Source organism: Pteropus vampyrus, unplaced genomic scaffold (genome assembly GCF_000151845.1).
Source record: "Pteropus vampyrus isolate Shadow unplaced genomic scaffold, Pvam_2.0 Scaffold154, whole genome shotgun sequence".
Lineage (NCBI taxonomy): Eukaryota > Metazoa > Chordata > Mammalia > Chiroptera > Pteropodidae > Pteropus > Pteropus vampyrus.
The window spans coordinates 750489-765221 of NW_011888935.1; the positions used below are offsets into that span (position 1 = coordinate 750489).

General features: G+C 37.6%; 1 protein-coding gene across 1 annotated transcript in view; it reads right to left on the reverse strand.

Moving 5' to 3' along the window:
* Positions 1 to 14733, reverse strand: part of VWA8 (von Willebrand factor A domain containing 8) — a 281798-nt gene that overhangs the window by 182725 nt on the left and 84340 nt on the right. The window contains exons 17-19 of the mRNA XM_023536356.1: positions 10741 to 10856; positions 4905 to 5011; positions 1700 to 1806 (exon numbers count right to left, since the gene is read on the reverse strand). Coding sequence (XP_023392124.1) covers positions 1700 to 1806; positions 4905 to 5011; positions 10741 to 10856 — 330 coding nt within the window. The remainder of the gene's footprint in view (positions 1 to 1699; positions 1807 to 4904; positions 5012 to 10740; positions 10857 to 14733) is intronic.

The window sequence follows — 14733 nt, forward strand, 5'->3', positions numbered from 1 at the left end:
AGATATTTTTTTAAATGTTCAGATCTAAAGCTCATTAAGCTTATTAAAAGGCTATTAAACTCTCTCTCCTCCAATTAGTGGTATGGAAAAACACACTTTAAAATCAGTTTCAACACACTGCCGTAAGGGGATCAGAGGGCACAGAGGAAGAGAGAAGCACCCAAGCATGCGAGAGGCATTAAAGATGAAGCGTGGCATAAAAGAAACAGGAATAGACGTGACAAAAGCAAATTTAATCGAGCCACTGTCCCTAGGACCGCACAGTGAAAAACTTTCATTAGTGGTTAATTCATAATACTTTATGAAGAGACAGACCACAGACAGTCAGTCCATCAGGGCCACCGTGTAAAGATCACAGCAGCCCTGTGGTCCTTGATGTCTACGTCACAAACACCATGGCAACAGACACAGTGTTCAAAGGCACAGGCCTCTCCCTGCTCCCTGCCGAATTTCCTACATTCTTACGTGCTGGCAAGTCTTTTCAACGTTTGCTACCATAGAGTTTTTCAAATTGTGGCTTATAACAAAGTATCTTGATTCTTTCTTCTTTATTCCTTTCGACTACATGGAGTGTGACACCATCAGTGCTTCAAAACAGTGCACTTTCCTTACAGACTGTTTTCGTCTTTATCGATAGGCAAGATTTTTTTCCCTTTGTCTTATAAGTAACTTTATTTTCTGTTCATTTGTCTACTGCTTACATAAGAGCATTAATGCTCTGGAAGAAAATAAAATCTACATTATTTAATGGTCTATAGAATGAATAAAAAGCAAACTGAGTTATGCCTTTTGCTATGCCATGGATGATAATTATATTTTGAACAGATTTCAAAACATTTAATCAATATTTTTATTGAGAAAGAAGAATTTGCCAAAATACCTTCTATGCTGTTAATATAATGTAGGGATATAAATTCTGGTGCTCATTGAACAACAAACAGGACTGGAAAACAGCAGATAAAGAAATTTTACTTTAGCATCCCTAAATCCTTACTGTAGTAAAAACAATAAGTAGAAGTTCTTCTAACATAATTTATAAATGTAAGGCTATTATTTACCTGCAGATTAGTGACCAAACATAACAGAAAACTTAAGGATGTGTTTTATTATAAAATAAATATATAACCATCTGACAGATTATCTGTAAAAGAAAAAAACTTTTTATATTGTATTATATTTTCTCTGGAAAAATTCTTATTAAAATGAACTTCTACAATAAAGCTTTCTGGGTACACACTTATTTCTGTCTTAGTAGAAGGTCCATCATTCTAGGTTAGTTTATAAGTAGGAAATTACCTACATTCCCTTAAAAAAAAATGAAAAGTAAAGAGTAGAAAAATACTAGAAAATTTCAGGAAAAGAAAAGAAATATGAAGGAAATAATGCATAAGACACGTCCTTCTTTGATTTAACTAACAGGAAGGCAAAAGAGAGGATAAGTATTCGTTCTATTTTGTTTTTAATTTAAAAATAAATTTATTTATCTGAAGCCTAGTGTATGTGTGCTTATAAAATTTATTATCCTCTACTCATAGCAGCGGCTTTTAATTTTATAATGCATGAATGGAAGATGTTTCAACACTTCATTTTGCATCATCTGAATTGAACTTAGCAAATTATAAAGATAGTTAAATAGTTTCACTTGAATCAGAATGAACTATGATAAGTGGTGATTTATCCATGGATGTAGTGATCTTACCTGAATGTTGTCATAGAATAGAACATCAGGCACTTTCGTTTTCTCGTGGGCGTTATAGATTGGTGCACTAACAGCTCCAATCCTCAGGAATCCAGATGCTACTTCACCTAAACATTCCACACAGATCAGAGAATTACTCGTGGTGCCCCAGAGAGGTCAGGTCCAGCCCAAGCAGAATGTGGTTCAGCATCTTTAATATTCTGTGGGCTCATCAAGGGATTTCAATTTAACAGATAAAAGAAATAAGCTTGAAGGTGGTAATAAAAACCTTAAAGGTATTTTATTAGCCAGAGTATTTTTTAGCTCTGCATAAAAGGCTTAAAGCTCTACGAAGAGCTTAAAATGTTCCAAAATGTAATAATTTTTATTTAAAACAATGTATATAGCGAATAGCACACAGATAAAATTGACAGGGGAAAACAAAACTCAGAACTCGAGTCGAGTCAGCTTATTAAGCTTGTTCAGTCAAAGACTATGACACATACATAAGCCAAATGCACATTCTAAAGCTCTGAATTACCTCGAATGTCACTTATATGACCCATTCATTGAAAAAACCACATGTGAGAATCCCCTGATGGTCTAGTCATAAACACAGGAGCACCAACCCACTCCACTGTCTCAAATTACTATTTTCAGGGATGGTCCACGAGCTTGGTATTTTCAAACAAGCACCCACGCGCTGCATAATTTTTTTGTGGTAGTTATTATTCTATTGTCTCCTATAGTTGGTCCAGAATAGAATCTGAGTTCGTTGAAGCCAGAAAACTAAACAACAAATTTTGAAGTCAGGGAACATACCGCGTGTGTATTTCCTACAGTAACCAGATACGCTATTCACCGTCTGACATATTCCAAGGACAATAACAACAACACTGATAGTAGCAGTTGCAGAACTGATGATCACAGTAATAGAATCTTCATTTATTTAGAATCTTCTATGTGCCAGATCCCAAACTAGGAACTTCGGCTCATTGTTTCCTCACATAATTTCATGTGATTTTCCCTCAAATGAGAAGAGAAGTATGAGGAAGCTAAGAAGAACATAAACTAATTTGCTTAAAATCTCCCAGCCAGTACGGATAGAGCTAAAAATAGAGCTTAGTATAGTTTGACGTTCCTTCTGCCAAGTGAGGTATGTTCAGCCCTTTGACTCCAGATAATGCTCCATCCTGTGGAAATACCCTAGCAAGCAGGGAGGCAATTAGTGTGCCTTAAACAATTGACTCATCTTTCCCATGCCTACTTCAAATAAGAAAATTGCTATTTTTGTGGGAAAGCATTTTGAAAGACAAGGTGGAAAAGCAACTTTTGCGTTCATGGAGCACCATGAATAATTTCAAGCTAAAGATAATTAAACTGTCACCCTGTTTAATCACTGCTGAGTGCTATACATTTGCCGAAGCAGAGTAGAGTTCTTCCTTCAATCGATCTTTGCCATTTCTTTCTATTCACAAGTTCTATAGGGGAAAAAACCCATGAGCTGTCATGCTAAGAATTTATTATTTATTTACTACCACTGAGTCTCTGAAACGGACCCAGTATAAAACTGTAAAGGGAAAGACTAGGATCATGGCAGCGAATTTACTACGTACTTATATGTTGAGATGACACACATAATTTCAGATTTAAATAGTATCTGATATCATCTATGGTTTAGTTTGTGGAATATATTTATTTAGTATATTTAGGGCTTTAGAACAATTTAATTCATTCAGCCAATGCTTATTGTTAAAATTTCAAGCTAGAAAATGGAAAGGCAAGCGGAGAAAGCTGCCTGGTAATCTTCTAAGAAATTTCACAAGATGGAATTATTTTGGAAAATTGGCAAGGTCCTCAGCCTGGTAAACTCGAAACCTGATTTTGTCATCACGACAGAGAATAAAACCTAACTCTCGAGAGATTAGTAAAGTCATAGATTCTGATCTATGTATACATTTTGATATATAAGACCAGAATTGCAAGATATTACATTGCAATGAAAGCTGCAACTTTCATATAACTATATGATACACTGGTTGTCATAGCAGCATATTGTTTGGAGGGTGACCTGCATGGAAAAAGCCAAATCTTTATCAGAATGTTGATAGGTGAGCGTGGCCTCTGAACGAGGAAGTGATTTAAATGAAGTTTCCAAAAAGAGAGGACATTAAAGATGAATGGAACCAAACGAATCATAAGTCTCTTAACTTAGGTTCCTTCTCCCCTACAGAGGCTTAGACGGGAATCACTAATGCTGGCCTGCTACCAAGACTAAACAGTCTATAGTCCGAACGATGCCACTTTTCTTTGGACACGTCAAAAAACTCAATCAAGTAACATTTGAGTCTAAAAACTGTCAAGGTTATTCTGTCTCTTTGACTTGGCTCTGTATATCTGTACCCAGATCCGTGAGAATGCTGTTTATAATTTTACTTAAAAAAAAAAAAATCTTATTTCCTTAATACCAAACTCTTATCTCAGTGTAGCCCCAACAATTAAAAACACCTACTACAAAGAAAACCACAAAGACAGTGGTCACATGTTGGATGTTTTGATAAAAACAGGTAATTTCTTCAGAAAATAGAGAACATTTCATTGTGCTCTTGATTGAAGGATGGGGACGTTTTAAAGGAAGAGCTCAACTTCCTCCCAACTCAAAAGTATACTTCTGGCTATCCAGGAGAGAAGCTCCACAAAAGACAGTACATGTGGAAAAGGAAGAGTAAGAAGGCATGAAACGGTACTCTGAATATTATTTTAGTCTATACCACCCTAGACTAGCTTCCCAAGCATGTCCCGTAAGACATCGGTGGTCCGCAAAATGTAAATGTGCAAAAAACCCCACCGAATTTTAGATTCTATGGTGAAATACATTTGGGGAATAAAAAAAAAAAAAAAGGTAAAACAAAATCACGCAAGTTTATTTACACTGGAAATTCCGAGAGCCTTTAATATGTTCACGTCAATTGTGTCTCTTGGGGAGTGAAGGTGTGAAGGGGAAGGGCCTGAATCTGGTATGCACTGAAACAAAGGATGTATTCTCAGGTTTAGCTTGGAAGTGGGTTTCAACCTTTTTTTTTTTTAAATAAAAGATTCATTTTTCAACCCAATAATAAAACAAAATGAATGGAAAACAAAACCATTTTTATTGAAATTCAAATATTTAGAAAATGTTTCATAATTATTATTTCACTTAAAAAAAAAAAACAAATCATATACTTACATTTGTAATCCTCTGATTCTAGTTCTAGATTATTATCAGCACTTATTTCTATTGAAGCATCTGCCAGATTTTTTTCTAATGCTGATCTTGCGAGGCTTGGTAAAAACCTGGGGGTGGGTGTGGGTGGGAAGGATTTAAAGATAAAGTCAAAGCTTTCTGTAACTCCTAAATAGCTTTTGACATGTACACGCATGTGCGTGCACATGCACACACACACACACACACACACACACACACTTACTAACTACAACCTGGGATCTGTGAAAACAAATAATAAACTTCAGGTATATGTGGCGATGAAGTATATGTTTGTTGAATCTTTCTTTAATAATAAAGCTCATTTGTAATTAGCAGTGTTCATTTACATATAACATTTTTCAGGACAAGACTTAAAATTATTTGCTTTTTAAAATGGATTTAGTATACCTCATAAATCTTATTTATCATTTAGGTGGTTTGTTAAATTTTCTTAAAAAGATTAAACAATACTTTAATCTACTCCAAGCTGGCGATCACAGATTCAAATTAGTGAATTAATGAGGTTTCTTTTACTTTCTAACACAAATTATTGAATAAATTTAATATTACCAAACTTGGTTCTTCCTTCCATTTAAAAATTATACCTGCTTATCAATTCTCTATGTATTTTGTCAAACAACACTGGTGAGTGACAGGGGTATTCTTCATCTATAAAGAGATTGTATGAACATCATGGGCTTAGGACATGAAAACAGAGCTTCCTAGCCACACAAACATATTCGGAATTTATGATCCCAAGTGAGCCCACAGAAATGACTTTTAATCCATGATTCCTTGTGCTATATTACTATAAACTAACCGCTATGTGCCACAGCGTTCCGAATAAACGTACTAACAACATACCGCTTCTAATTTAGGTTTTCCATAGCTCTCAATCCCTTGTGCTTGCTCCCACAGCCTGGAGTATGAGCTCCAACGAAAGAGATGCTGGTGTGAGCAAGAAGGGAAACGGACGAGCGTGTGAAGGACTGTCAGACTGCCTGTCCCTGTAACATTCCAACCCACGTATTTGCCAGTATCTCCCGCCCACTGCCTCATTTGGTCCTAGGCTATGACAGGGGCGTTTCTACAGCTCTAGGCTGGCAGCTCATCAGTTCAGCATCAACTCAGACTTACTGCTGCTCATCTCCGACCTTTCATCACAGTCCTTAGGTTGTTGCCTTTTCTTTCAAACCAAGCCCTCACCTTATCTCCCAGACCCAACAGCTGGGTTTATCTTGCTTCCTGAGCCCCTGCCTTGGCGACCTGCCCTACTTTCTTCTTGGCAATATCCCGTGAACTAGAATCTGGCCTGGGAACATTAGGTCCTGCTGTTGTATCTCCATTTCTCCCTGTCACACCACCTTGACCAACAATGACCACTTTCAAGGTCAGATTTTCTTTGCTATTCCCAGAAACCCCTGACATCTCTATAGTGTGTCTGTCAACACATCCTCACTTTGGCTCTGTTCTGGAACATTTCAGATTGCCCTCCAAAGCCCACAGAGGATAGCAAACAAGGCATGTATGCCTCCCTTTCAACGGCAGTGACGGGCACTGCTTACCCATATGACACTCTTTCCCACTGAGATTGAACATGTTTTGGAATTATTTTCAACCTCAACCCAGACGGCACTACCAACTAATCAGAGGTAGCACAGCATGGAAGCTGAAATGTACTTACATCTAAAACTTACCTTCCCATAACCAAAGTGCTTAAAAGGACACAGAATATTCTTATAGAATTTATTAAACATAATTTCAAATGTTTGAAGATATTTAATTTAGCCAAGTTTTATAAACAGAGCCACATCTTCAAAGGCCCATAAAAGTAATTAGATCTGATAGACTTAAGCTGCATAACAAAAAATCCTAAAGAAGATCTAGATTTCTGAAATTATAGACTTAAAAAATTGAATAGCAGTTTTTAAAGTCAAAAATAAGTCCCTGAATAGTCTCTCCTGCAATGAAAATCATTATTCAGGACAACAAAATATTCACATCACATCAAAATAATCACTGTAATCATATAACACTACGTATGATAATTCTATCAGGTTTGTGATTTTAAAAAATTAACTAACAGCTTAAACAATGTAAAAATTTTATACAGATGTTATTCATTTTATGTCACAGAAGAATTTCTGAAAAATGCTGAATGCAAACTAAGTTGTTGGTGAACAAAAAAAATTTCATTACCTCGGTCCCTGAGACAGTTAATCTTCATTTCTGATTAAATACTTATAGCTCTGCCCACAGGTTCTATGCTAAAAGATAGTCACCCCCAAGATTTTCCAGAAGGAAATAACTTAATGGAATGCAAAATATCTGAATGGAATAGAACTTTCTACGATAAAATAATTTTTGGAATGTGAAATAACTGGTAATTTCCTAATCTTCTAAATTTTCTTCCATTTGGCCTCTTAGGTTTTCGAATTTCTAGAAAATGAATTGTGCGTGTCGCTCCGAGCCGTGGTGGACACATTACAGGCTATGAGAATGAGGTACTTAGGGAGCTGTTTCCTCAGGTGAAGAAATGTTGCAGCCTGAGCTCAACGAGCACAAGCAAATGAATGAATATTTTTTTAAATGAAATGAACAAGACAACAAGTCTATCTAATAGTTAATAAATTTAATATTTAACAAATTTAGCCTAGAGAATTTCTTCTGACTTTTCTCTGCTTAATAACAGACTTCATGAATATATGTTAATTTTCATTTACAATTTTCAATAAAATTCAGTTTCTTTTCACTGCTTCGATGTGGAATGAGGTCATTAAAAAAATAAACCTTTAATTACCCATAATTTTTTGTTTTTTCCTGCCATAGTGCTATCTTGAAAAGAAGATTAGTAAAAAGGCTATTGACTCTGTAGCCTCTAAAGTCAACAGATGATGCATAAACAAGATAGCTCTTTTACTTACTGTAAAGGGTCAAGGGTTAGTAACAAAACAGAGTTTTATTGTGGTCACTTGATAACATCGAAAAAATTAGCTGATATTTGATTCACTGAAATACTGATGAGTATGAAAAGTAAGCATTTTTTAGTTTTTCAGATTTTTTAAGTATGAAATATTTCAAGCATACAGAAAATTAGAGAATACTAAGCATTCTATTCATTTCTCTCCTTCCCTAGAGGTAACTCTCACACTGAAATTAGTATTTTTCTTGTCTATATCTTTACTTTGCTACATATTTAGGAGTAAAAATATATTGTACTCTTCAATGTATTAAACATTTTACATAAACGGCATCATATGCCAAATCTCTTCTTGCAAACTGCTTTTTTCACTTGATATTGTTAAGTGTCATACCTATTGATATACGCAGATCTACTTCATTGTAACCGCTGTATAGTATTTTAATATATGAATATGTCAATTAATATATTCATTCTTTGATAGATAGGTTGTTTCCAATTCATTCTTATAAACAATGATGCAATGGACACTCTTCTACCTGCCTCCTTATAGATAGATATAAGTCCATCTCTGAGAAGATATCAAGAAGTAGAATTGTCAAATGGTAGAGTATGAAATATTTAGACATAAAGATAGTGTAAATTCAACCCCGAAGTTATGAGGCGTCTATCCCAATAGCTGTAATGAAATTCCATTTCCTTCCTCTCATGAAAAATACTAATTTTTATAGGTAAAATTTTTTAAGTATAAAATGGTAGCTGATTACTGTCTTAAATTTCATTTCCCTGATCAATAATGAAGTTCGGCACTTTCCAGATGTTGGTCATCTGAATGAACTCTTCTGTACAAGCCTATTCATCCTTCAGCCATTTAGGGTTGATTCTCTTATCTCATTAATTAATACTTAATAGTCCCAGAATACCAATCTTTTTGTGATTATAAATCTTATTAAACATCTTCTAGTGTGTGACTCATACTTATACAAAGGTTCATAGTGTTTTTGTTGTAAAACAGGATTTTACTATTTTCTAAAGGATAAAGCAAATATTTTTAACTTTTAAGCATTTATTGATAAGTCCATCCATTTCCATCCTGATTTATAATGCCACCTCAAATATATACTAAATTCCCACAAATATGAGGGTCTGTTTCTAGGCTCTGTAGTCCATTCAAATGGTCTGTCTTTCCTTGCACTGATACACACTGTCATGATGAATATAGCTTTATAATGGATCCCAATAACTGATGGAGAAAGTATACCTCCTTAATCTTTCTCAAAATTTTCTTGACTATTATCAGCCTTTTATATATCAATGCCAATTTTGAGATCAGCTTGTCTAATTCACTATAACTCTGGTGTTATTTGACTGTATTATACTTATATATCAATCTGGTTTCCTTCTTGCTGAAATATATCCTTTAGTAGTTCTTTCGGCAATGTGGTAAACTCTAGTCCTCATCAAAAAATGTATTTAGCTAAGCAGAGACTTCTGGGGTTCATGGTTATCTTCCCTTAACACTTTCAGGATACTATCTAATTCTTCTGGAATCTATTGTTGCTGATCTGAGGTTGTCAGTTTAATATTGCTCCCTTCTACCTTTTTCCACTCATAATTTTTAAGTTGTTCACTTTGTCTTTAATGCTATGCAGTAATAACACAATGCCTATTCTCCAAATTTTGATCACTCTTGTTTATTTCTTAGATCAATTCACATTACTTGATTTATTTTTACTTGCTTTTTTTAAATAAAAGAACTTGAAAGTTGATTAAACTACCAGGGCATATGTGAAGATCCACAGAATGTGATTCTTTAATTCTAGTACATTTGAAGCATGACTTTCCCTCAGGCTCCAGAACTACTCACACTGCTTAGCACTGACTGTTTACTTCCATTAACATACATCTACACCTAAGTTCCCACTATGAAAATACTGGGTAGGTACTAGATCTCTCTCTCTGTCTACATCTTCTTCCGTTCATGACCCTGAAAAACAAGCACTTACAGCATTTTTTTTCTAATTTTCATTTGGCTGTCTAATATTCTTCTACTTAAAAGAAAAATAATTTTATTATTTTTTTATAATTACCAGTTATTGAAAGAATTACTCTGCAGACACTAGAAAGGAGCCCCATTTTAGCTGAATACAGCATAGAACAATTCAAGTCACAACATAAGAAGCTTATTTAATTACAAGTAAAATTGTCCACTAATCTAAAGATTTACATATAGAGGGTAATTACAGATTCTCCTAAATTGAAAATAGATTCTCTTTTAATTCTTTTTTTTTTTTTTAATCAAGGAATGAATGAATAACAGACATGACCACCATAAAAATATTACCAGATCAAATGAAAAGAGTCTAAAATAAACCTCTGGGCCTAATGGACATTGTTCTCAATCTTTCTTATAATTCTTTTAAAATAGTTTTCAAGCATGTGATTCTGTTAAGAAAATTCGATAGGCCAATGTTTCATAGCCATTTCCAAACAGGTATGAAAAATATTAGTGTAGACTGAAAAGGTGTTAGTTTTGTTAAGTTTGGGTAACAGGGAAGTACTATCAAGCATGGAAAGTTCCAGTGAAAATCGTGTCATGATCACGAATGCCAACTCAGGAGATACACAGACCGGCGTTCCAACCCCACGCCCACTTTCACTTATTTACCACTGTGTGACCTGAACCAAGTGACTTAAGTAGTTTTCTTATCTATAAAATGCCTCTTAAAATTGTCATCATGCACAAATAAGACACATATTCTGAAAACTGAACACAAGGCTGAAACAGCTACATCTTCAGACCAATACTTTTTCCAGACTATCTATCATTAAACTTCTGTTACTGTTTCAGCAAAGACCCAGAACCTTGCATTCAGTGAGAAAGGAGAGTACGGGTACCTGGACAGGCAGGCTTTGGTGACGGCATGGTGAAGATTTTCATCGGGGTACTGCGACAGCCGACGAGAAATCCGCAACAGCTGTCTGGTGGAAAGGGACGCTGCCAACGACTGCGCCTGTGAGAGGGCAGAGACAGCCTGTTAAGAGTCTTGTTTCCACCTGCAGAAAGTCCTGTCAGATGCGTATCACAGCAGAACTCAGCATTCCTGCAGGACAAGGCCAAACCTAAATATGCACTGTTAATGAATTCTAAACAAAAATAAACAGAAATCAATTTACACCTAACACAGGCTTAAAGATAGTTTTTAAAAAAAATCTACAAGAAGTGTTTATCAATTAAAGTCTATTAAAGTGTTGTCATCGTGCTAAGTGCTGTGCATACACTTTTTTGGGGGGAGGTAGAGGGTAAATGGAAGAAGGATGTTAATGTAATACAGGCTGCACTCGACTTAAAAATAGCTCTTACGTACAATCAACGATTTTTTCCTTTTTTCTGCTTACACAAAGCCAAACTGTTAAGCTATTCTGAAAATGCTTAGAGCTTTAAGTAAATCTATGGCTTCTGAAATACAGAAAAGGAGGCTGCTTACCACAGGGATGTCAACGGAGACTGTCACGTGGGTGGCAGCTCTCTTTTCAGAATGCTTTCCCTATGCTGTCAGAATAATTTTACTTGTCTTCTTGGATGTCTACAAATCCCAACAGCACATGTGCTAGTACAGAACTGAGGACATGTGAGTACCAGTAAATATTTGCTAACTTGAATTTGAAATGAACTTGGCAGGCGGCCTAATGTAATGGTAAAGTTTATAAGCATTGGAATCAGACAAATCAGGGTCCCATTTATTAGCTGTGTGAGCTCGAGAAATTTCTTAACCTCTTCAAGCCTCAGTTTCCTCATCTTTAAAATGGTGGTAATAGTAACTTTAAAGTTTCTATGAGGATTAGACAATTATTATAAAGCACTGGGCATAAGTCAGACACAGATGGGTACTCAACAAATGCTGGTAATTATTACTAAAAATCAGCCTCCTCAAAATAAAAAGAAAACCAACAGAGGAAGAGGACGTGACCTACACATTAGTATGAATTCAATGAGTCAGATTATCATTGGCCTAATTCCTACCTTAGATCAGTACCATTAGGAGACGAAGCTTTTTCACTGAAAACCAGAGAAAGGAATAACTTTTGAAGCAACTGGTCTTTTGGGATGGCAGAACAGGCCAGGGCAAAATGTCAGAGCCTGACGAGCACGGTAAAGCCGCTGTGAGCACCAAACAGAGAAGGGGACTCTACGACATTAACGAGGGGTTCAGAGGGGACATGGGAAGAGGCCAAAGAAACACTGCATATTCGCTTGTTTCGGCATTTCACGTGAGGTCATCTCTGTATGTCCCCAGGAAGAGAGAATGAACTGATTTCTCCTCCCTCGTGTATTTCGCAGCTCCTTGAGATGCTGGGCTGCTCTTATGAGTATTTTATTTTGGCTACAGCACGGGGTACAGGGGCCTTTGGGGACTAGGTAGGGAGCATGACACATTTTTGACATATCCCTTTTTCTATTGAAAAACACATTCTACGTTTCGAAGAACTCATTTATAAGCAAACATTGGTTCATCCTTGTTTCCAACAAATCTGCATTCTAGACATGAAGAAATATTTAAATATAAGAAAGCATAAATTGCAATTCAAAATAGCACATCATTTAATGCTGAAATAAGTAGAGCACTTGACAGCTTCTACAGGGGCTTCAAACGTTCAAGGGGGCGGGAGAAACGCGGCGAGCAAAGGCGCGAACGCACACGGAGCAGAACGCGGGAGGTCGGGCCGCGTTTCCGGGGTGTCGGGCCGCGTTCCCGCCGGGCCCATCTGAAGCCCCGCTGCCAAATAACAAAGTCCCGCGACCGACACTGAGGCGACCGGCCCGGCTCCTGAAAGCAGCAGGACTTGGGGATGTGCGACATGGTAACAGATTTTAGAAAGATTAATGGGACAGCAGCAGGTAACGGTGTCGAAGGCCAGGCAGCACTGAGTCAGGACCGCCCAAAGAAAGGGGAGTCCCCCAGCGAGGCTCCTGGCCAGAAGCAGGGAGGGAAGGGGTCAACGCAGGTGGCAAGGGCGCCCCCATAAACTGCATGGTGACTTCCTCCCGCGCAACATGCGGATCCTGTTCTAAGCCTGACACCGAACTCGGGCTTCACGGCTCATCCCAGTGATCAGTGAGGATGTCTCGTGAATTTGAAAAATATCAGCACCCTCAGCTGATAACACCAAATGCTCTGCAATAACATCCAGTGTTAAAAAAATCAGAACCAAGCTTCACATTGGGCCATTTTAGTGTTGAATAAGGGTTTGGTTATCTCTGCTCTCACATTATTAGCAATTAAAAATTGAGAGTATACTTTCATTTTACAATTCCGAATATATCGACCATGTATAGTATTAAGTTTCTAACTGCAGTTTTATCTCGCAAAACAGCGGGTGAGGATGTGGGCACATTCCCTGAGTCACCGAGGCCATGCAGATTAAGAGCACACCGTAAGAGTTTTTCACATTAACATGACTAATAATAGTGCTTCGGCTTAAAAATACGAAGATTTCGATCAAAATTATTAAAAAGAATTTTTCTCTTCTCTTAAGGAGTTATTTCTTTTTAGAAAATGTAACATGTTCTCAGGGAGAGAAAACTCCAGGGACAACCTGATAATTAATTATTATTAATCGATTTATTCATTCATTCATCAAACATTTAACTGTGTAGTAAGGCACCCGGCTGGGAAATGGGAATGAAAGAATGAATGAGACCCAGCCTCAGTGAGTTCAAATTCTTATTGGGGAGATAAAGATACACCGTGACAGCATTGTGACGGGCCACTATGAGAAGCATATGCCGAATGTCACGAAAGCAGATTGGATATAGAGGTTACCTCTGCCCAAGGAGGCTGAGAGACACCTGACAACAGAACCTGAGTGACGAGTGGGCAGAGGGAAGACGCACTGCGGGCGTCATCAAAGGCAGAGACGTCGCCTAAGTGCCGGGCCTGGAAAACGGGAGGAAGCGAAGAGTGGCAGAGCCGAGGGTGCTTCGCCAGAGGCCGTGGGCTGTGCGGCTGGACGAGCAGCCAGGGCAGATGGGAGCCTCCGGCATCTTAGCCTTCGGTCTACAGACAACAAGAATCCAGCTCTTATCAGTTTTAAAAAGGAGAAGAACTTAGGAAATGGATTAGGGAAAGATCTCTCCTGAGACAAGACGGAGGATTTATTCATTCATTTACTTAACACCGGTTTGTTGGATGCCTATGCAGCAGGCGCGGCTCCAGATGCTTGGGGTATGGCAGGGACCAAAACGAACAAAACTTCTGCCACCCCAGAACTCAACTCTGAGTGAGGGAAAACAGACAATGAAAAATAAGTGAGCGAAACATAAATTATGTCAAAGGGTAATAAGCCCTATGAAGAACCTTAAAACGGAAAGAAGGAAAGGCATGAAGTGGGGAGGATATATGATTCTAAATAGAGTGTTTTAAGGAAGGCCTCTCTGAGAAGGAGCCATCTGAGCAAGTCCCAAAGGGGTGAGAGGACCAACCTGCAGCCACGTGGGAGAGCAGGCGAGGACACAGCAAGCATCGAGGGTCCTGAGGCAGGTGTGCGTGTGTTTAAGGGACAACGAGGAGAATGGTGCAGCTGAAAAGAATGAGTAAGGGGAAATCACTGGAAATTAACAGGGCCTATGACAGCTAGGAAATGGTACCCCAAAGATGTCCACATCCTAATTGCTGGAACCTGTGAACTCTCCCTTACGTGGCAAAGCTGACTCTGTAGGTTACAGTAAATTAAAGACTTTGAGATGAGGAGACCATCCTGGACTATTTAGATGGCCCCTACATGCAATTGTGTGCATCCTTGTGAAAGGGAGGCAGAGAAAGATTTGACACAGACACACAGAAGAGAAGGCGACGTAATGATGGAGGCAGAGATTGAAATGGCAAGACC